Source organism: Polypterus senegalus, chromosome 4 (genome assembly GCF_016835505.1).
Source record: "Polypterus senegalus isolate Bchr_013 chromosome 4, ASM1683550v1, whole genome shotgun sequence".
NCBI classification, from domain to species: Eukaryota; Metazoa; Chordata; class Cladistia; order Polypteriformes; family Polypteridae; genus Polypterus; species Polypterus senegalus.
Genome location: NC_053157.1, coordinates 3482969 through 3505610, shown reverse-complemented (window position 1 = coordinate 3505610; position 22642 = coordinate 3482969). Strand labels below are relative to the sequence as shown.

Here is a 22642-nt window from a genome sequence, read left to right as displayed (position 1 = left end):
TGAAAATACAGAAGAATAAAGGAGCAGCGGCACCCTCTCCTGTCTTAAGAAGCTGTGAATCCCATCATTATGTCACACTTCTAGAAATCTTTACTTATCTTCTGCTGGACGGGTTTGGAAATCCTACTCTCAAAACAAATCAAATTGTAAAATGGAGTGGTAAGATAGGAAGGTCTGAGCCTGTCAGTCCCACACACCCGTCTGGGTGTGGAGGACAGCAGCTCATCTTCTGTCAGACACGACTCATCCACACTCTTAAAAAAAGTGAAGGTGCCATAGTGCTTCTTCATAGCGAAGACATACAGGAACCATTTTTGGAACCTCAAAGACCCATCCACATGAAGGTTCTAGAAAGAACTTTTCTTGATTTAGATCTTTAATGGGCTCCATAGAGTAAATAACCAGGAAGACATGGCTGCAGATGCAGATTTGTGAAACACCAATAGGTCCTTATTTTAAATGGACTCTCGCTGCATACAATAACTAATTTCAGGTTTTCTTAATTTGTTATGTCCTGCTAGGTGGTCTACCATACACTAAAGGTTTCATATATTTTTTTCAACATATTATGAATTTTTTCTAAGCACAAAGAACCATCTTCATAAGTAAAGAACCCTACCCAGAATGAAACGGCTCTTTGGCAAGCAATGGCCCTAAGAGGAACCACACAAGCCAGTAAAGAACCAGCATTTTCTCAATTCCAGCTGCTGCCATCTGGGTCCACACGATCAAGGTTCCAAGGATACAAAGCAGCTCAATCAAAAACTCTTTTCATTCAAAACCAATGCCAGTCGAAGCCCATTTGGAGCTCTAGGCGGGGTGGATGGATGGACGTCACCCCGATTGTCCATAGCAGGTAGTGGGCATTATAAAACTTCAAGGACTTTGGGTCTACCTCAGTGTCCAGAGTGCGTACCCCTTCAGTAACACAAACAGCGCTCCTTTGTGTATATTACAGCAGACTTTAAGGAGCGCGAGCCCCCTTGGTGTACCAAGCGTGCACACTTACTTACTTATGAACTTTCATAAACTACACCCAGGGGTAATAGTGGCCACTCAGTATCATCAGAGTTGGAGGACTTTCATAATTTTACATTTACTTATTGGGCGGACACCTTTATCCAAGGTGACTGACAACGTTTATGACACAATTGGCTTCATTTCTTTTGGATTTACGATTGGAGCACAGGCAGGTCATGTGACATAGTGGTGTCAAGTAGTGGGATTAAACCTACAACCTCAGGGGTTGAAGCCTAAAGTCTTAACCACACACTACACCACACTGCCTGCAAATGGAGTCTCTCAGATGACTGCACCCTCGGCGAAGCCGCCCAATGGATTGACATCTTTGATGCCAACTGCAACTAATCTTCTAAATAAGCTTAATCTTAATAAACATCCAGTGGCTTAAATCACAGCATTTGCATCAGTTGTCACTCCACTCCAAATGTTGGGGTAATTATTACTATTTCTAATATGTTTGAACATCACCCTAAGTTTTATATTTTATTTGTTTGTACTATCTTTATATTTGATGGGCGTGTTCTCCTTCAATGTTGTAGTCTCTGCTGACAAACCTAATTTCCCTCTTAGGACAATAAAATTGAATTAAATGAAATTTGCCTCATGGATGCTGAATGATGAGTCAATGGAATGGTGGGAGGGCTACACACAAACACCACTGCCATGTAGGCTTCCAGACAAACACCCCAAAGCGGTGAAACCAAAGGGAGGACAGACACAACGTACCTTCTCACTTGGCCGACCATGGACACTTTGGCCGACTCCAGGTTCCTGATTTGGCCGCTCTTCACGCTGCGTGAAGAAAGGAGAAATATTTGTTTAAATGTGTGTGGTTGGGGTCAGAGGTCAGGGTAGCCTCTTATTATCGGCACTCACCTCCATTCTATCGCATGGTCAATAGATTTAAAGCTTTTGGGCCGCCCTCGGAGGAAATTCTGCATGCTGTGCAGTACATCCATAGCACTTCCTGGAAAAGAAGGAGAGAATGAAGGACTCGGATTCATTGGCACCTTATTGATGTTGAATATTGACCCATTGAAATACATGGGGTGTAAAACGGGCACAGAGAAATTCCCACTTCCCGATATTCTTTATTTTAAAGATGAGTCAATTTGATAGTGTGCTCCGGTTCTAAACATGTGCTGCTCAATCCCCTGACCCGTCGGCCAGTTCACTGAGAGGAGACAACAAGCATTCAATATGAAACGATTAATAACCAAAGCGATCTTCAGTGCAAAGAAGCCACATTGGTCCTCATAGAAAGAAACTAAAATGGTGTCTGTGCATCACATTCATCACATAGATAGATAGATAGATAGATAGATAGATAGATAGATAGATAGATAGATAGATAGATAGATAGATAGATAGATAGATAGATAGATAGATAGATAGATACTTTATTAATCCCAAGGGGAAATGTAGCAAGCCTACATAACACTATAAGCGGGTTGGCTTTTTGCACTGGCCGTCACTGTATTATATGGCCTGGAGGTTGTCTAAGAAAGATCCCTTCAGGCGTGATTATGGACGACCGAGTTCTGGGAGGACCTCACCTGGTAAGGAATCCAGCCATAGACAAAGAATTACTAGACGCCGCATGACCAGCAGCATCTTATGTCAACGTCGCCACCATATTGCGAGTGGCACTGCTGTGGAGTAGTGGATTAAAGATGCCTGACGCATGTGCTGCTTGGGATTGTACAAACCGCTGAGCACTCCAAACCAGATCGCAGGGGATTACATTTCATAGGTAAGGCTGAATAATAGTTTTGGTTATATTTGGCCATTTGAAAATCCCGTTTTATAATCTTAACTTTAGCTGAGCCAGGGTAAGCTAGCAAAGCTGTGCATTCATGTGCTCAAGTGAGCCTCCAAACAACGTTTTGGCTAAACGTATTTAGTCACTTTACTTTACTTTAACATGGCTTTCTGATAACTTCACCTTCATTTAATCCTGCTACTCTGTACATTCAATTCATTATAATAACTATTCATGGTGGCTCTAGGATCCGTACTGACCCCTACTCTCTCTTCTGTTTCTTTTCCTGGTTTTCTGTGGTGGCGACCTGCGCCATCAACACCTAATCAAAGCAGCGTGATGTCCTACATTGATGGATTAAAAGCTAGAAGTCTACATGACCATCATCGTCAAGTCCTTCCTAGAGAACCCTAAATACAAAGAGGACTGTTTCATTTATGTCAGGTAGAATGCCCAGAGGGGACTGGGTGGTCTCATGGTCTGAAGCCCCTGTAGATTTTATTTTTTCTCTCCAGCCGTCAGGAGTTTTTTTTTTTTGTCCTCCCAGGGCCATCGGACCACCTTACTCTTATTTTATGTTAATGAGTGTTGTCTTATTCTAATTCTTACTTTGTCTTTTATTTCTCTTTTCTTCATCACGTAAAGCACTTTGAGCATGCACATTGACTACTGGTTATGTTTCGTATCTCATCTCATACTTTACACACACACAGGTGAGGCGCATATTTGGCTAAGAAAGAACGGCGAGAGAGCGGAGAAAGAGAACGCATTTGCTCCTCACCCTCCATGTGTTCTAAAATTGCCGTTGCGATTCCACAATTCATACTTATTTAATACAAATGAAAGTACAGAATGGTGTACAAAAAAAAAAATGGATTTCAACTTTGACCTTAATTGAAATATGTAGTTGTTTTTAAAAGCTTTTAATTGTGATGCTTTAATCAATTTTAAAACCAACAAAAGGATAACAAGAAAAACAAAAGAATATTTTATTTAAGGTCAGACTTTAGTTTTTAAATATTGTTTTTTTCTTAGTCTGATCCCATTTTTTTATAAAATGGAAACCCGTTTATGGTCTTAACCTTTATTTGTAAATGAAGTCCAAACGCCTGTCCTTCTCTACGAAAATCTCCGTCACTTTCTTGTAAAAGTCCTCCTTATTTTTCTTTAGTTTTGAAAAGTCTTAATCTTCCATTTTGGCAGTCAGTCAGAACAAAAAATAATAAACGGCCCGCTGCAGTGTGCTTGACTTTCTGATGTTGCTAACTTATTGGTGCCTCTGCGTAGAAGAACAGCAGCAATGGGCACCTGTTGGGCTCACATGCACCCCCTTCAGGGCGGCACGGTACTGTCTGCCTCACCTTGTGCCTTTTCACTACGGTTTTGTGTCCGATCACCAAGACTAAATACGTCACACACATTCATTAACGATATTAGCCAGACTGTGGAAAGTCAGGGTGTATAATAAACGTATCTATAAACCTTGAATTGGCAACATACAGCGACAAGCATGCGCCAATGACAGCCACCAACCCCGTGTGTGTGAGGAGAGTGCAATATGAGGGGAGGTGAGGCTCGTCGCTGCCACACCTTGTGTTTCTCACCTGTACTTCAACAGGAAATGCGCCAATTCAGCGATTTTGACAATAAAAATAATCAAAATTATTGGAATCATACAGAAAACAAATTTATAGCACAGACCAGTGGACACATTTATTTTATGTTATCATTATTAGTTTTTTTACTTTTCACGATGACAGGTGAGTCTCTGCCTCACCCAGGGACGTCTGCTATTTGTGGGTGGCCACCCCAAAGTTGGAAACAGTGGGGCTAATACCTGAAAAGAGGCAAGGGGTTGCGGTATACGGACCTGAGGTTCTCTGGGTGCTCCTGTTGGTGAGTTGGACTCGTGTTTTTAAATTCTTTGGGATAGCAAGAAGGAAGCCATATTCGCTTGAGGTCTGTTTGTTTCCCTTCATCATGCAGGAAGAGCTGTACTACAGGATTCTCCGCCGTTTCACACAGACTACGGTTAATCTTTCTTTTTTTGATATCCTTTTTCCTTTATGTGTGGTTCGAACCGGGGATTAAGATTTGGCCGCTTGTAATAGGGAGGCTTGGGAGGGCATCCGGGGAAAAAGGGATCACTAATGAGCGCCCAGTCACCTGTCATGTAAATGCATAAACATTGGATTAATATACACTTGCTTATTTAACCAATCCAACTGCCATCTGGTTTCTTTCAGGTATTGGTGGGCGCGTAAAGGGGAGAAGAGGGGTCGAGGGCTGAATATTTTTAATGCTATTATATCCTTCGAATATCGTCCACTTCCCTCTCGGGTGGTGAAGTGTAGTGATCGCGCCACGTATTGGGCGATTGTTACAATTCGTTTGTCACATCAATACACGGTCGAATAACGGCTCAGTGATATGAATTACCAGTAACGGCGCACTGCACGAATACACTTGACTTATAGTTTTCCTCCTCTTTCTCTGTACGTTTAGCATTCGTTTGCTCACAGATTGATGCAGTTGCTGCTTCCAGAGCAGCTCTTCTTATCTCCACCCTAGCGGCCCGCTTCTTCTCTTCTTTCGTTGGAATCTTTTCGCACTTAAACTGATTCAGTCAGTGTTTAGAGTTGCGATTACTTAGTATGTTTTCTTTAATTTTTTAGCTGGCACTTAAGTCTTCAATCTTCCTCAAGAATGATTTAAGATATGAAGAGGTAGGAGAAGTGACTGCGACGGTGGTAGCGATGAGAACAGTGCCCATACACATGTGCCGCACAGCCACCCTGCTGGCAGCTGCCGAGAGTTGATTCTACAATAAAATAAAATGAGGAATAACTTTGGAGGTCAATCATCACCCCGAAAGTGGACAGTAGACGTCACATGGTACATGTGTACCAAATTTCAGGTCAAACGGTTTGCAAGATACAAGTGATTTAAAATCCTGGACAGCCAAACAGACAGCCATGGTAGCGTATTATACACTCACCTAAAGGATTATTAGGACCACCATACTAATACGGTGTTTGACCCCCTTTCACCTTCAGAACTGCCTTAATTCTACGTGGCATTGATTCAACAAGGTGCTGAAAGCATTCTTTAGAAATGTTGGCCCATATTGATAGGATAGCATCTTGCAGTTGATGGAGATTTGTGGGATGCACATCCAGGGCACGAAGCTCCCGTTCCACCACATCCCAAAGATGCTCTACTGGGTTGAGATCTGGTGACTGTGGGGGCCATTTTAGTACAGTGAACTCATTGTCATGTTCAAGAAACCAATTTGAAATGATTCGAGCTTTGTGACATGGTGCATTATCCTGCTGGAAGTAGCCATCAGAGGATGGGTACATGGTGGTCATGAAGGGATGGACATGGTCAGAAACAACGCTCAGGTAGCCCGTGGCATTTAAACGATGCCCAATTGGCACTAAGGGGCCTAAAGTGTGCCAAGAAAACATCCCCCACACCATTACACCACCACCAGCAGCCTGCACAGTGGTAACAAGGCATGATGGATCCATGTTCTCATTCTGTTTACGCCAAATTCTGACTCTACCATTTGAATGTCTCAACAGAAATCGAGACTCATCAGACCAGGCAACATTTTTCCAGTCTTCAACTGTCTAATTTTGGTGAGCTTGTGCAAATTGTAGCCTCTTTTTCCTATTTGTAGTGGAGATGAGTGGTACCCGGTGGGGTCTTCTGCTGTTGTAGCCCATCCGCCTCAAGGTTGTGCATGTTGTGGCTTCACAAATGCTTTGCTGCATACCTCGGTTGTAACGAGTGGGTATTTCAGTCAAAGTTGCTCTTCTATCAGCTTGAATCAGTCGGCCCATTCATTCTCCTCTGACCTCTAGCATCAACAAGGCATTTTCGCCCACAGGACTGCCGCATACTGGAAGTTTTTCCCTTTTCACACCATTCTTTGTAAACCTTAGAAATGGTTGTGCGTGAAAATCCCAGCAACTGAGCAGATTGTGAAATACTCAGACCGGCCCGTCTGGCACCAACAACCATGCCACGCTCAGAATTACTTAAATCACCTTTCTTTGCCATTCTGACATTCAGTTTGGAGTTCAGGAGATTGTCTTGACCAGGACCACACCCCTAAATGCATTGAAGCAACTGCCATGTGATTGGTTGATTAGATAATTGCATTAATGAGAAATTGAACAGGTGTTCCTAATAATCCTTTAGGTGAGGGTATATAAAGATTATAACAGAGAGTCATGGTTTAGCTGGTTTGGCTGCATTTTTCTTACTTGACTGAGGGTTCCATCATTTCCTAGCTTCTCCAAAATGTTGCGTCCCCATGGGTCAGAGGTGCTATAAGATATACGCATGTTACTCCATCAAGTTTACTTTTCTAAATCCCGATGTTTGCGTGGGAAATTACATGCGCACATTTCGGGCCTCTTTTCGTGCGTACGCAAGCTTCATAAATAAGACCCCAGGACTGCAGTTGAGTACCCCCCTGCTTTTAGACCCATCCACACTACAATGAAGAACCGGTGTTTCCAGAAATATACATCTTTGGAGAGCATTTTCAAAAGTCTTCGTTTTCAAGGATTAGTGTGGATGAGAGGTGAAAATGAATGAAAGTGTAGTGGTGTGCACGGAGCCTTGATGTGTCTTTACAGAATAAGGTCAGTCAGTCAGTCAGTCATTCTCCAACCCGCTATGTCCTAACACAGGGTCACGGGGGTCTGCTGGAGCCAATCCCAGGGCAGGGCGCCAGCCCACTGCAGGGCACACACACACACCAAGCACAATTTAGAATTGTCAATGCACCTGACCTGTTTGTCTTTGGACTGTGGGAGGAAACCCACGCAGACACGGGGAGAACATGCAAAGTCCACGCAGGGAGGACCCGGGTGCGAGGCAGCAGTGCTACCACTGCGCCACCGTGCCGCCCACAGAATAAGGTGATAAATGGAAATCAGTTGCCTTTTTAGTATTAACCAGTATACAAGACAAAAAGACAACTGACTTATCAAGTCAAGTCAAGTCCAGTTTACCATCAGGTGTACTCAGAATAACGACATTCTTACATGCATATCACCTGCCCCTTGTCCCATGGGGGGGTTTACAATCAGTGATGGGTGACGTGACTCACCTTCAACGACATCGATGACCACCAGGCCGACCATTGAGGGGATGAGGTTGGCAGACGCGGTGTGAATGGCGATCGCCCCTCCTACACTGTGGCCCACCAGGAGCAGAGGTGGAGGAATCTCTCCATAGATGGCTTTCACCACGTTGGCTACGTCTCTAAAGAAAAGAAAGAAACATTTTAGTGGGGGGGGGCTGAAAGTCTGAGGGGCACAGGTTTTAACGCTCGCTCTTTAGCCTTGTCTTGGCTCTGTCTTTTACTTCCCTCATGGGTTCCATGCAAGGCAACCTCGCAGAGCAAACAGAGACATCCATCAGCACAAATCTGCCATTTGATTTCAGTTGTTTTATGAGGCTCCTGAAGGGGAGCCCAACTCTGGGCTGTGATTGCCCCCCACTCCACCTTGGCTTTGGGAAAACATAGTCTTTGGATGGATTAAAAGGCAGAAGTCTACGTGACCATCATCATCATCATCAAGTCCTTCCGTGAGAACCCTAAATCCAAAGAGGACTGTTTCATTTATGTGAGGTAGAATGTCCAGAGGGGACTGGGTGGTCTCATGGTCTGGAATCCCTACAGATTTTATTTTTTTCTCCAGCCGTCTGGAGTTTTTTTTTGTCTTTTCTGTCCCCCCTGGCCATCGGACCACATTACTCTTATTCTATGTTAATTAATGTTGACTTATTTTATTTTCTTATTGTGTCTTTTATTTTTCTATTCTTTATTATGTAAAGCACTTTGAGCTGCTGTTTGTATGAAAATGTGCTCTAGAAATAAATGTTGTTGTTGTTGTCTTGAGGGGGCTGTGGGATTTTGTTGCACCTGATCAATAATAATGGAACATGCTTTATTATGAATGTGGGATTTTAAACTCCATCCATCCATCCATTTTCTAACCCGCTGAATCCGAACACAGGGTCACGGGGGTCTGCTGGAGCCAATCCCAGCCAACACAGGGCACAAGGCAGGAACCAATCCTGGGCAGGGTGCCAACCCACCGCAGGACACACACAAACACACCCACACACTAAGCACACACTAGCCAATCCACCTAACCTGCATGACTTTGGATTGTGGGAGGAAACCGGAGCGCCCGGAGGAAACCCATGCAGACACGGGGAGAACATGCAAACTCCATGCAGGGAGGACCCGGGAAGCGAACCCGGGTCTCTAACTGCGAGGCAGCAGCGCTACCACTGCGCCACCGTGCCGCCCGGATTTTAAACTGTAGCATGTTTTGCAATAATGCTTTCATTTTCAAGGAGTCTCACACTTTTATTTTTATTTTGTTATTTTATTATACTAGGAGGCTTCGCCCCCTGCTCACTTCGCTTGCCAGCCCCCGTGTTTGTTTTTCCGGATACACACTTTTAAGATTTTTGTTTTCTTTGAATTGTTGCTACTTCATTAGTTTCCCTTTTATTTCAGAACTTCCGTAAAAACAATATTTGGAATCTTTGGAGTCCCAATATGCTGAATCTTTTAAATGAGGTCAGTGAGACGTGCGTTTAATGACTTTATATCATAATTCAGGATAGGTTTCTCTGCTTGGAATTTCAGCACAGACAATACGATCGACATCATCAGCAGTTAATCATTTCTTTTGCAAAGTAACCAATAAATGCATGCGAGGTAAACTCCGTTTTTGAAATTCTCTGACTTAAACTTCAAAGCCTTACAATATTTACATACGTCTGGCATATCACCTGTGTCCATATATTTCGATCTCTATTCGCCTTTTCCTTATTTCTCTGAGTAATAATTTCTCTTTCTTTGCGCTAATGCGATCTTTACTTTCTTTCTTTGACAGTCGTTTTTTTCTGCTTTCATATTCTGTATCTTGCTCTGCTTGTGTTTCGCGGCTGCGTTTTTTTTTTTGAGTCTTTTGAATTCCAGTTTTCATATCTCTTCATATTATGGAGGAATATTTCGGACAAAATGAAATAAATAAATAAATGCGTAAATAAATAAAAGTACTGTGAAATGTGAGCATAAATAAATAAATGTGTCATGAAATGACAGCCTTAATAAATAAATATGTCATGAAATGAGAGCATAAATAAATAAATGTGTCACGAAATATGTTTTTCGTTGCTTATTTATTTATTTCATTTTGTCCGTAACATTCTTGCAAACCGTCATGAAATAAAACTGTCACTTTCACTCGTCAAAGTTGAGAGGGTGGGCTCTAACACGCCCTCTAGTTACTGATTGGTGAATCGATAGCACAAGAATTAATTAGAAAAATGCTTACTACTGCCGATGAAATGGATTCTGCCGAAGATATTACGTATTTCAGAGAGAGAATTGAAGATTTATCGGAAGAAATGACAATGTTGGCGGCCCTTTTAGAACTGAGTATTTGACCCTTGTTTTACGAGTAGAAAGTCAGTTGCATATTCGCAGCTACTTTTTCAAACAACTGTACAGCTCTGATCAGTGGTAAAGTTGTTCAGTTCAAAATATTAGGTGGAGCTGCTTTGGGCATTCCATGTCAAAGTACCTGCACTAATATAGCCGTTGCAGCTCACCGTATATCAAACTGGCTCATTCGTCTTGTGATCGTCTTCTCCGATACACCATATTGATCTGCAATCTGTCGTACTTTTAAACCGCATAACAGAAGGTGTTCTATTGACTCAGCTGGAATGTCAAAGGATGGACGTCCAGAGCAGGGAACTGAGTCACCTGAACTGGAGTGTAGTAGAGTCTGTTCCACCAGTTCTTCGATAATTTCAAAACAGTTTCATCTATATCGAGTCTAAAGGGCCGCCAACATTGTCATTTCTTCCGATAAATCTTCAATTCTCTCTCTGAAATACGTAATATCTTCGGCAGAATCCATTTCATCGGCAGTAGTAAGCATTTTTCTAATTAATTCTTGTGCTATCGATCCACCAATCAGTAACCAGAGGGCGTGTTAAAGCCCACCCTCTCAACTTTGACGAGTGAAAGTGACAGTTTTATTTCAAGCCGTATTTCATGACGGTTTGCAGGAATGTTACGGACAAAATGAAATAAATAAATAAGCAACGAAAAACATATTTCATGACATATTTATTTATTAAGGCTGTCATTTCATGACACATTTATTTATTTATGCTCACATTTCACAGTACTTTTATTTATTTACGCATTTATTTATTTATTTATTTCATTTTGTCCGAAATATTCCTCCATAATCTCTAACCTGCTCTGCATGTGTTTGGCCCCCCTTGGTTTTTAACCTCTTTATGACGTTTTACTTTGTTTTCTACTCTGTCTTTTATTTCTGTGTTACAAAGCCTAAGCATATCCTCCCTTTAGTTGTACACCACACATTGTCACATATAACCTAACACATAAAAAGAATGGCAAACAAAATCCTGACACTCTGTTGGAACTTGTACATTTTTTGGACCCATACTGGGATGTGTTCTTTGAGCTGTTATGGTTGTGTAAGATAGCCGCGGTATTACCTGTCAGCAGTGCTTCTTGTCAACAAAGTCTTTCAGCCCTAAAGCTAATAAAGAGTCACTTGTGTTCAAATACGACAGAAAGCAGAGTGTCAAATTTGGCTATACTGAGCACGGAGTCCAAACGCAGTAAATCTAAGAATTTGGATGACTTTGTGAAAAGATTTGCTGAACAACATGGTAATCGTCGTATTCAGGTCTTCTGTAGTTGTAATTGTCAGATGAAAATGAACACTAGCTTTGGGACAGGTCCGTTTTGTAGATCTGAATCATTTCAAAAACAACACAAATGTACCTCAACATTGTTGAACACGTTTGCCTGTAGTTTCTTTTAGAGTGAGAATTGTAAAATATTCAAATCAGACAAACTACTACTTGATACTATGAGGTTGGACTTCTCCTTGTAATTATTGATTTTATTTACAAACCGGATTCCAAAAAAGTTGGGACACTATACAAATCGTGAATAAAAACTGAATGCAATGATGTGGAGGTGCCAACTTCTAATATTTTATTCAGAATAGAACATAAATCACGCAACAAAAGTTTAAACTGAGAAAATGTATCATTTTAAGGGAAAAATATGTTGATTCAGAATTTCATGGTGTCAACAAACCCCAAAAAAGTTGGGACAAGGCCATTTTCACCACTGTGTGGCATCTCCCCTTCTTCTTACAACACTCAACAGACGTCTGGGGACCGAGGAGACCAGTTTCTCAAGTTTAGAAATAGGAATGCTCTCCCATTCTTGTCTAATACAGGCCTCTAACTGTTCAATCGTCTTGGGCCTTCTTTGTCGCACCTTCCTCTTTATGATGCGCCAAATGTTCTCTATAGGTGAAAGATCTGGACTGCAGACTGGCCATTTCAGTACCCGGATCCTTCTCCTACGCAGCCATGATGTTGTGATTGATGCAGAATGTGGTCTGGCATTATCTTGTTGAAAAATGCAGGGTCTTCCCTGAAAGAGATGACGTCTGGATGGGAGCATATGTTGTTCTAGAACCTGAATATATTTTTCTGCATTGATGGTGCCTTTCCAGACATGCAAGCTGCCCATGCCACACACACTCATGCAACCCCATACCATCAGAGATGCAGGCTTCTGAACTGAGCGTTGATAACAACTTGGGTTGTCCTTGTCCTCTTTGGTCCGGATGACATGGCGTCCCAGATTTCCAAAAAGAACTTGAATCGTGACTCGCCTGACCACAGAACAGTCTTCCATTTTGCCACACTCCATTTTAAATGATCCCTGGCCCAGTGACAACGCCTGAGCTTGTGGATCTTGCTTAGAAATGGCTTCTTCTTTGCACTGTAGAGTTTCAGCTGGCAACGGCGGATGGCACGGTGGATTGTGTTCACTGACAATGGTTTCTGGAAGTATTCCTGAGCCCATTCTGTGATTTCCTTTACAGTAGCATTCCTGTTTGTGGTGCAGTGTCGTTTAAGGGCCCGGAGATCACGGGCATCCAGTATGGTTTTACGGCCTTGACCCTTACGCACAGAGATTGTTCCAGATTCTCTGAATCTTCGGATGATGTTATGCACAGTTGATGATGATAGATGCAAAGTCTTTGCAATTTTCGCTGGGTAACACCTTTCTGATATTGCTCCACTATCTTTCTGCGCAACATTGTGGGAATTGGTGATCCTCTACCCATCTTGGTTTCTGAGAGACACTGCCACTCTGAGAAGCTCTTTTTATACCCAGTCATGTTGCCAGTTGACCTAATTAGTGTTTATTGGTCTTCCAGCTCTTCGTTATGCTCAAATTTACTTTTTCCAGCCTCTTATTGCTACTTGTCCCAACTTTTTTGGGATTTGTTGACACCGTGAAATTTTGAATCAACATATTTTTAGTTTAAAATGATACATTTACTCGGATTAAACGTTTGATCTGTCATCTACGTTCTATTACAAATAAGATATTGACATTTGCCATCTCCACATCATTGCATTCAGTTTTTATTCACAATTTGTTTTGTGTCCCAACTTTTTTGGAATCCGGTTTGTACCTCATAAATACGGCTGCCTCGAACATTGTATGGCATACACGGTATGTGCATCTGAAAGAATATTGTTTTTGCGTGTTATGACTCTCTTAAAAATCTTTCTGGCCCCCTCTTGCCACCCCATGTAAAATTCTCCCTTCAGACTTTGTGGACTAAATGGACGGCAGTTCCTACCCATTCTAGTGTTGGGCTCTGTGGGGGAGGCGCCCCGGTTGCTTAACTTTTGGAGTTTAAATTATTAGACTGCCCTACCACAACCGCAAATACGAACCTTAAAGTTAGTGTGGGTGCAGCGTAGTTGCCTATTGGTTCCCAAATGTTAACGTTCCCTTTGGGTGCCTAATGTTAAAAACGAAAATCTGATTAAAATCTGGAATAGCCTGCCAATAGGAATTCACCAGGCTGATACAGTAGAGCAGTTTAAAACACTGCTGAGAACACATTACTGTAACATGGCCTTTTTATAACTTCACTTTAACTTAATCCTGATACTCTGCATGTTCAATTCTTCATAATAACTATTCATGGTGGCTCTAAAATCTGTACTGACCCCAACTCTCTCTTCTGTTTCTGTTTCCGGTTTCTTTGTGGTGGCGGCCTGCGCCACCACCACCTACTCAAAGCATCCTGATGCTCAAACATTGATGGACTGAAAGCCAGAAGTCTACGTGACCATCATCATCAGGTCCTTCCATGAAAACCCTAAATACAAAGAGGACTGTTTGACTAATGTTAGGTAGATTGCCCAGAGGGGACTGGGTGGTCTCTTGGTCTGGAACCCCTACAGATTTTATTTTTTTCTCCAGCCTTTGGAGTTTTTTTTTGTTTTTCTGTCCACCCTGGCCATCGGACCTTACTCTTATTCTATGTTAATTCATGTTGACTTATGTTTATCTTTTATTGTGTCTTCTATTTTTCTATTCATTTTGTAAAGCACTTTGAGCTACATTTTTTTTGTATGAATATGTGCTATATAAATAAATGTTGATTGATTGATTGATTTGCGTCATGATAATAGAAAAGGGTACTAGCCGTCCGTGCCATCCGTTTAGTATACAAATACCGCATTTAAGATAAGATTACACAAGACTGAGGTTGGCTACCTATTTGCAGTTTACTCTTCAGCCTCGTTAAGATTAACTAAGCACCTTTCGGTTTCCCGTTACACAATAAATCAGTCGCTTTACAAGTTTTTCCTTATTTATAAAATTGTAACGAACATGTTTTAACGAATATGCAGGGCCAGATTAAGACCTGTAGAGGCACCAAACACTTAAAGCATTTTGGTGACCACATATATATGAGCTGCACTCACTGTCAGTGGACGACATGAGCAAGACAAGAACAGTGAGAACAGTGACGTGAGCCTCGGTGGGCCGTGTGGCACTGACCAGATTCTAATTTTGTTGTATTTCTAAGAGTAATTAATACGTATATGTCTTTAACCTCTATTAGTATTACTTTTATTATTGTATGTGTATGTATACTGTATCTGCGGTGGGTTGGCGCCCTGCCCGGGATTGGTTCCTGCCTTGCACCCTGTGTTAGCTGTGATTGGCTCCAGCTGACCTCCGTGACCCTGTGTTTGGATTCAACGGGTTGGAAAATGGATGGATGGATGTATATGTATATAATTTTTTAATTTTAATGTGGGAGCCCATTAATGTGGAACCTGGTGATTCAGTTTTACGCCGTCCTTGGTAGATCCAGAAATGGAAAATTTCTGAGGTAACCCCCTTCCCATGATGCCCTAAACACCTGCTTATGTTGCTTAATGGTTAATCCAGACCTGGTAATATGAATAGATAGATGGGGAACTTGTTTCAGTTACTTTTCTCCTTTCAAATACGATAAAACTGACAATGGTGTTAGGCTAGTATTGGTCATTTTGTATTAATAGTTATATTTCAATAGCAAATTATTGGATTCTACTGTCAGTCAGTCAGTCAGTAATTTTCAAACCCACTTAGTCCTGAACAGGGTTGTGGGGGTCTGCTGGAGCCCAACCAAGCTAGCACAGGGGATAAGTTAGGAATAAACACAGGACAGGGTGCCAGTCCGTTGCAGGGCGAACACACACAACCACTGTAATGGAAGGATTTTTCTAAAGAGAGGTGGGGGATCAAGAGAGCAGATGGGCGTTGGTCGCTCAGCGCAAAAACCAGCTTCAAGAAGGAAAAGTACTGGGAATGCCTTTTGGTACCAGGTGTCGTCATCATCAGGACCAAGTGCAAAACAACACCGCGTCCCGTGGAAAGGTGTGTGTGCTGAAACTAATCACTTCTGTATACACTGCTTGCACGTAAGCCGCTTTGGGCAAGGACGCTCAATTAGTATATAAGGGAAGGTTTCGCCCTCAGTTTCTTTGGAGGCTCAACCGTGGGGACAGCGCGCACCGCCCGGTAAATGAAAGGCAAAATGAGTTGGTCCTTTGACAAGACTGACAAGCGGGCCCCCTCAGTCTACTGGTCTGGGATGATGGCTCTGTGTCTTTTTATATGTCTGTAAGCATTGTTTTGTTTTGTATGTCTGCATTATATGTGTTTGATTATTATAGCTGATTAAGTAAATAAAATAGAAGTATTGGACCTCTTCTCTCTGATTCTTTGCCTACTTATGTTCTAATCCCTTGAACCATTTTCCCGAAACAAAACAACCACCCACCTTAACTGCACACTAAGGCCATTGTAGGATCGCCAGTTCACCTAACCTGCATGTCTTTGGACTGCAGGAGAAAACCAGAGCGCCTGGAGAAACACACACAGACACATGAAGAACATGCAAAGTCCAAGCAGACAGGACCCGGGACGTGAACCCTACTCTCCTTACCGCGAGGCAGCAGCGCTACCACTGTGCCACCGAGCTGTTCACTCTTTTGGGTAAACTTTGAAAAATGTTACGTTTAACAAAACTGGGCAACAATTAGTGACCTGTCCTCCAGCACTAACACACATCAGTCGATGTCACTGTCACATTACGGGTGGGCGGTATGACCAAAATTCTATATCACGGTATTTTTCTAAATTATTCCAGTTTCATGGTATTCAACGGTATTTTTTTCCCCATGCATGAATGGATGTTAACCACATTTTCCACAATTACTTCAGTAGACTGGCTAAGAATAACCTACTCCACTGTCATGAGCGTTGTACTGTATAAAAAAAACATTTGAATGTGCACACGAGTATTCAGACAGGTTTGCATGGCCCCATAAAGTGATCGTTTTCAAGGGGTGGCACTAATGAAGAGAAGGAATCACATTGCATGACAGATGCAGTCAAAATGTAGAACCTTTTTAATGAACAAATTTTGCAAAAACTATAAAACTATAATTTTGACAACATATTGTCAACCATCCAAAGAGGCATTTAGACTTAGTAAAATATCCAGAGGTGCTTGTCAAAAGTTGTATTGCACTGAACATGTCTTAGAAAAGGAATAAACAGTAAATATTTTTTGTAAACCAACTACACTTTCTGTTAATGTTAACAAGCTCTGTCCACTGACACGTTAAAGTGACTTTTTAAACAATTTTACCATCATTAACCTGCATAATATTTAAACTAATAAATAATAACAATACAATAAATAATAGTGCAACTTCCAGTAACAATACTACTATATTATTTCAAAACTTCAAGCCCACGTACCTTACACAGTATTCACCAAAATAAAATAAAATAAAACAAGTGCAACTTGGTGATGACATCCTTACCAACTGAACCGTCATTAAGGCAAATTGCATTAATATGGACCTTGCTTCAAGCTAAGCTATATACATAAATAATAAAAGTGCAACTTGCATTTATAATGCTGTTTGTGGTATAGTGGGTGCGCGGCTTAAATAATAAAAAAAAGGTCTGTTTTTAAATCCAGTTCGCCATGTCCGTCTCCGTGGGCGCGATAGCACGACCGCGGGGAGTTGATGAGGTGACTGCGGCGAGTCGCACCCGATCGTTCTCTATTGCTTCATCGGCTTACTGCGGCATGTGAATAAGGCGCTGCGGCGACGGAGATGGATATTTATGGACCGGCAGGATAGGGGAAAGCACAAAAGAAAAGATAGAACACAAGGAGGTTAAAGAAGGGAAAAGGCAGTCATGGGAGATGATCCAGACACCAGGAAGGTGAAGGCAGCACGAGCTGGGGCTCCGTGAGGGAGCGCAGGCTTAGGCGATCTAGGGGCTGGCTCATCCCACTGATTAAGTGTGTAGTGTGGGGCAAACGAAATGGAAGACCTCCCAATGGATCCGAGGTGTGTCTGAGTGAGTTCGAGGGAAGACGGGGGGTGTGCCGATCTCGGGCGGTCTGGCTGCGCAGTGTGGTGGCAGCCAGCAGCACAGGAGTTGGCAGAAAGCAGTTTGTGCTGCAAAGGCTCCGCCAGCAACGCCCGTAAAGGGTGACCACTTGGAGACAGAAGGTGGTGTGTTGCGATCGGGTGAGGAGAGAGACTGCATTTTAACCTCTATTTTAAAAGATTTATTTACTATGGATTTTATCCCCACGTTTCACTGGCTTTATGGATTTGCTATTTATTCGGGTACTGTATTTTTCTGAACACGTTTAGTTTTACTTTTGACTGTTTTTGACAAAAGCACTTGAGCACTTTCCACCACCCCCTGACTTCAGTGAGGTTTCTCAGCTCATCTCGGTCATAACTATCGACGGTGTTAGTTCAACGGATTCCAATGTGGGAAGAGGGAGTCTGTAGGGAACCGGCATCGTCACACTATTACTAAGGTGACCAGAATTTTTTGGCCCAATCCGGGGACATTTGGGGGTGATCGGGGGCTACTCCCCTCGTGTTCCGTGATTAAAGTTCTCCCACCACTACCGATGAAAAACTTTTGAGTCGCACACGCTGCAGATCACAACAGAAGCATCCGGGGTCGGACGCAAATACGAAAATTCACGCTGAAGCCCATCATTGAACTGACACTTCCTTTTAGCAGTCATGTTGAATCACATGGATCACCCCGCCAAAATGTAGAAACAACAGGTGGAAGAAAAGAGACGCCACGCTGCTCTCGCATCCAGAAGCAAGCCACGCGTAGACACAGCCACAGGCAGAGGACGGCGTGCCTCTCTTAGAATCTACAGATCACAAGTAGAGACTCTAAACACGCTTGTCACGTAATTTCTCGCCAAAGTTGCAGGATGCGGTAAAGCATAACCTCCGTCAAAACACCGCGCATGCGCGCCGAGTTCAAATTATCGCGGTGATGAGATACATTCAAAAAAGTGAACCAGCTGAAACCGGGGACATGTTGTCCGAAAAAGGGGACTGCCCCCGGAAAACGGGGACGGATGGTCACCTTACTATTACACAGTAACCAGGTATATTACATAGTATTGAAAAAAAATAATAAGTACAACTTGGCTTGCAGTATTATCCAGTAGTATAGAAACAGTATTCACACATTGGAACATAATGGTCCGCATCCGAACTTTTAAAACCAAAGTATCGTCAGACAACAGACACTGCACCTTTTTTCATCAAACGTTCTTCTGTGTCATCTGATTCAACTTTATTGTCTGCTACAGCGTCCGTTTAGGAATGTTCTCTGTCCATTTTCACTGCTCAATACCTCCACTAACGCACATACTCTGCGGCATTCCCGTTTAGTGGTGCAGCAGTGAAAAAGGTTCCCCCTTAAAAAGTTTCCCGCTGCGCCACGTTCTGAACGTTGTTTAGGCTATTTAAACCGGTGTTCATATCCGGTATCCATAAATCCATATCATAACAAAAATAAAAAATGGTTTTTGGTATACCACCCAGCACTATGTCACATCGCTTGAATTGCAGTCTTCTGTGTAGGAAAGCCTCTGAGCCACTGTTAATAAACATGTATGTACTAAGTAAGACATGGAGTTGCATTCTGTTATCGCTATTATTTGTTCTGTGTTACTTATTGTTACAAAACTATATAATAAACAAAAATGTGATGACTGACTGAGTTGAAGTAAACAAAAAATGTGAAATGCTCCAACTGTCATATCTAAAGTTATGCCATGCACACGTTATCTAACTTATTTAATAAAGTCAAAAAGAAATCAGTATTAGTAAGAAATCAAAATGAGAAGCAATTGGTGCAAAACAAATTTACCCAATGTGTTCCAAAAATTAAAACTACAACTCTGATTATAACAAGCAGGACAACAGGGGCTTCAAACCTACAACAGGTAAACCAAACCCCATCAGAGGTTTAGAAACTGCAGAGTGAACCTCAAAGGATTTCCAAAATGGATTCTTTCCTCCATAAAGGTTTTCAGATTATGTGCAATAAATCTTGTGACATTCAGTGTGTTTGTCATAATAATTTGAAAGCGGCATGAGCAACATTTCAGTAGCCTTGATGAAAGAAAAATAATAACACATTTTATTTATATAGCGCCTTTCCCATCCTCAAGGCGCTTGAATCATGAATCGTCAGAAGCACGGTCTGTACCTGGACATAGTCGTGGTGGAAAGATCATCTGAATTCCGCACTTGGGTGTCACCTGCACAGGACAGAAACAAGACAAACCACAAGGAGAACAATTAGTGTTGGCATCTGGAGTACAGATTGGGGTCTTAAGAGCTACGGTTTGTATTTTTTCCTATTGATTTATTTTATAAAAAGAATTGTAAAACATTTGGCAATGCAAGGCGGCTGGTAATCTTAAAGTGACCCAATGTCAGCATCAGTGTGATGGATTAAACTTAAGGGGGCTGTTCTGTCTTTAACTTACTCACCGAAAAGGTGGTGGTTCGTGAGGGCTTTTATGCCAAAATAATGACCAGCAGACCTTTTAGGTAACAACAAACAACAGCTTTTTATTTTGATTCCGCCATCAGCACCCAGCATACCTTGTTCACCTAACAAAGTGCCCATCCCACTTTTTCAGACCAATCACAAATAGAACATTTGCATTCTGGGGTTCTGTGCTCAGAGACACCACAGGGGCAAACCCCCCAAACAAGCGGGAGTTGAAGATGGGCCTCATTAGTGGCTTGGCAGAGAAGATCCTCCGCACCTGGTGACGTCTATGAATGGCAGACTTAAAGCAGTCATGGTATGTGAGGGACATATGTGACAAAGACCTAAATATGACACGACCTTAATAGATCTGCTATTAATGTGCCCTGAAATGGGCGGGGGTGAGGTTGGGACCATGTCGAAAAAGTGCTTTGTGACTGCAGATCTCCTTAAATGAAAGTCTGCCATGTGCACTTTATTCGCGATCTCTCAATTGTTTTGTAGCGGGGCCACATAGTTAGTGTTAAATGTCAGTTCTGAGTGCGTCTCGTTTCATTGTCCCGTTTTGCTGTTTGTGTGTGTAGCAGTTAATGCCGTCCCCGTAAAGGAGGACGGATGATGGAAGGAGACCACAGCCGCAAACCTGGAAAACACCTGTTCTTAATTAATCAATCACAGCCGTCACTTAAGTAATCAGGAAGGAGAAGAGAAGAGAGAGGGAAGGAGAGAAAAAGGAGACCAGAGACCATTTTGTTTCAACCTGCTTGCTGTTTTTTCACATCGCGCCTTTTCACCAGTTTGCTTTTCATTTTGCCGGACTGTCTTTCAACCTCCATCTGCTGAGACCCCGGGGTCGATTCGCCATCCGCCAAGGAATCACGGGGATGTTGCTCCAAACGCCGGGAAAATCAAACAACGCATTTACCGCTAGTTCAGTCATCCGTATTCAGGACAGTTTTATAACCGGACTCAAGTTCACAATCATTCAGTTTATTATTCGTATTGTGTGTTATGTTACAGGGGCAACGGAGGGTTTTTGTTGTATTTATATTTGGTGGTGTCTTGTTGTTGCTGGGGTGGAGGGATATTTATATCTGTTTTTTGCATGTCTTGTTTCATTTAATCCGTTTAATTTGACATCCTGTTTTTGTGTACTTATATTTAGACCGTCGATTGTGGGGAAAAGTTTAATTGGTTAGAAGTACGGCTTGATAGTTAGATTATTTCTCAGTAAATTATCCAGGCCACAGGTCTTGGAGGTGTAGCTGCCGGCTGGGTAAAGGGCTCGGCCGTTACAGTTTGATTTGCAATTTTAAACCGTGGAGCTGGATGAGGAACTCGAAGGGAAAAAAATGGATATTTCTGACAAATATTATGGTGGGTACTTTTAAGGGAAATGTAAGAGTGGCTGCCAGCAGCTTCACTTTTTCTTTATTGGTGTTTTGAGTGATCATCGTCATTTAAAGATATTTATCTAATCGGACTTGTACTGTCCCTTACCTTGTCCTCATTGCATGCCACTTACAATACAATACAGTTTATTTACGTATAGCCCAAAATCACACAGGAAGTGCCGCAATGGGCCCTGCCTTTTGACAGCCCCCCAGCCTTGACTCTCTGAGAAGACAAGGAAAAACTCCCAAAAACACCTTGTAGGGAAAAATGGAATAAACCTCGGGAAAGGCAGTTCAAAGAGAGACCCCTTTCCTGGTAGGTTGGGCGTGCAGTGGGTGTCAAAAGTAGGGGGTCAATACAACACAATACAATACAAAGAACAGAACAATTCCTTAATGCAGCATAATAATAAAAATTTTAGAAGTACGGTTTAACAGTAGATGATATGACATTCTCGTCACTATTCAAGGAGTGGATATAGAGGTGGTCCAGGAAGGTAAGGTGGGGAGAAATTATAAAGTACAGTGAGCAGTGCTAAGCCTCCAGGATTTGAGGCAGTCTGACAAAGGCTACACAATAAAGAATACAAAAGGGGAAAATAGAGTAATGGAGAACTCTGCCAAGACAAACCCCACTATAGGCCACTTGTGCATTAGTTCTACTGTTGTACGTCCTACATTGAATTTTATTATTATTTGTCAAGTGTTTTTGTTTTAATTTCTTTGTCCTGTGACTTTCCTGTATGAGATGAATTTATGTTCTTTTAAACATGGATTTGTTTTGCAACATTCATTATCTACATGTTTGTTAGATTTATTTTTCCTGCTTAATTTATATCCGTGTTTCCCAAACTCGGTCCTGGGGACCCCCTGTGGCTGCAGGTTTTTGTTCCAAGCAGATTCCTAATCAGTGACAACACCTGATAGCACTGATCTCATTTAATTAGCTGGTATTTTTTCTCTTCTTCTACATTCAGAAAAGCACAACAGCATGATTTTTAAATGTATAAGACATTTTAAAACATTTCTAAATTTTGCTATTGATTTAAATGCTTCACTCTCTTTTGTTCATTTCATTCTATTTGGCCCTTTCTCTGTGCAGTTTCCCCCTGCGTTTGTATCTTATTA

General features: G+C 42.1%; 1 protein-coding gene across 1 annotated transcript in view; it reads right to left on the bottom strand.

Moving 5' to 3' along the window:
- The window catches only part of LOC120528541 (protein phosphatase methylesterase 1-like), a 62596-nt gene that overhangs the window by 24925 nt on the left and 15029 nt on the right, over positions 1-22642 (bottom strand). Inside the window, exons 3-6 of the mRNA XM_039752722.1 lie at positions 19830-19881; positions 7914-8068; positions 1900-1990; positions 1750-1815 (exon numbers count right to left, since the gene is read on the bottom strand). Coding sequence (XP_039608656.1) covers positions 1750-1815; positions 1900-1990; positions 7914-8068; positions 19830-19881 — 364 coding nt within the window. The remainder of the gene's footprint in view (positions 1-1749; positions 1816-1899; positions 1991-7913; positions 8069-19829; positions 19882-22642) is intronic.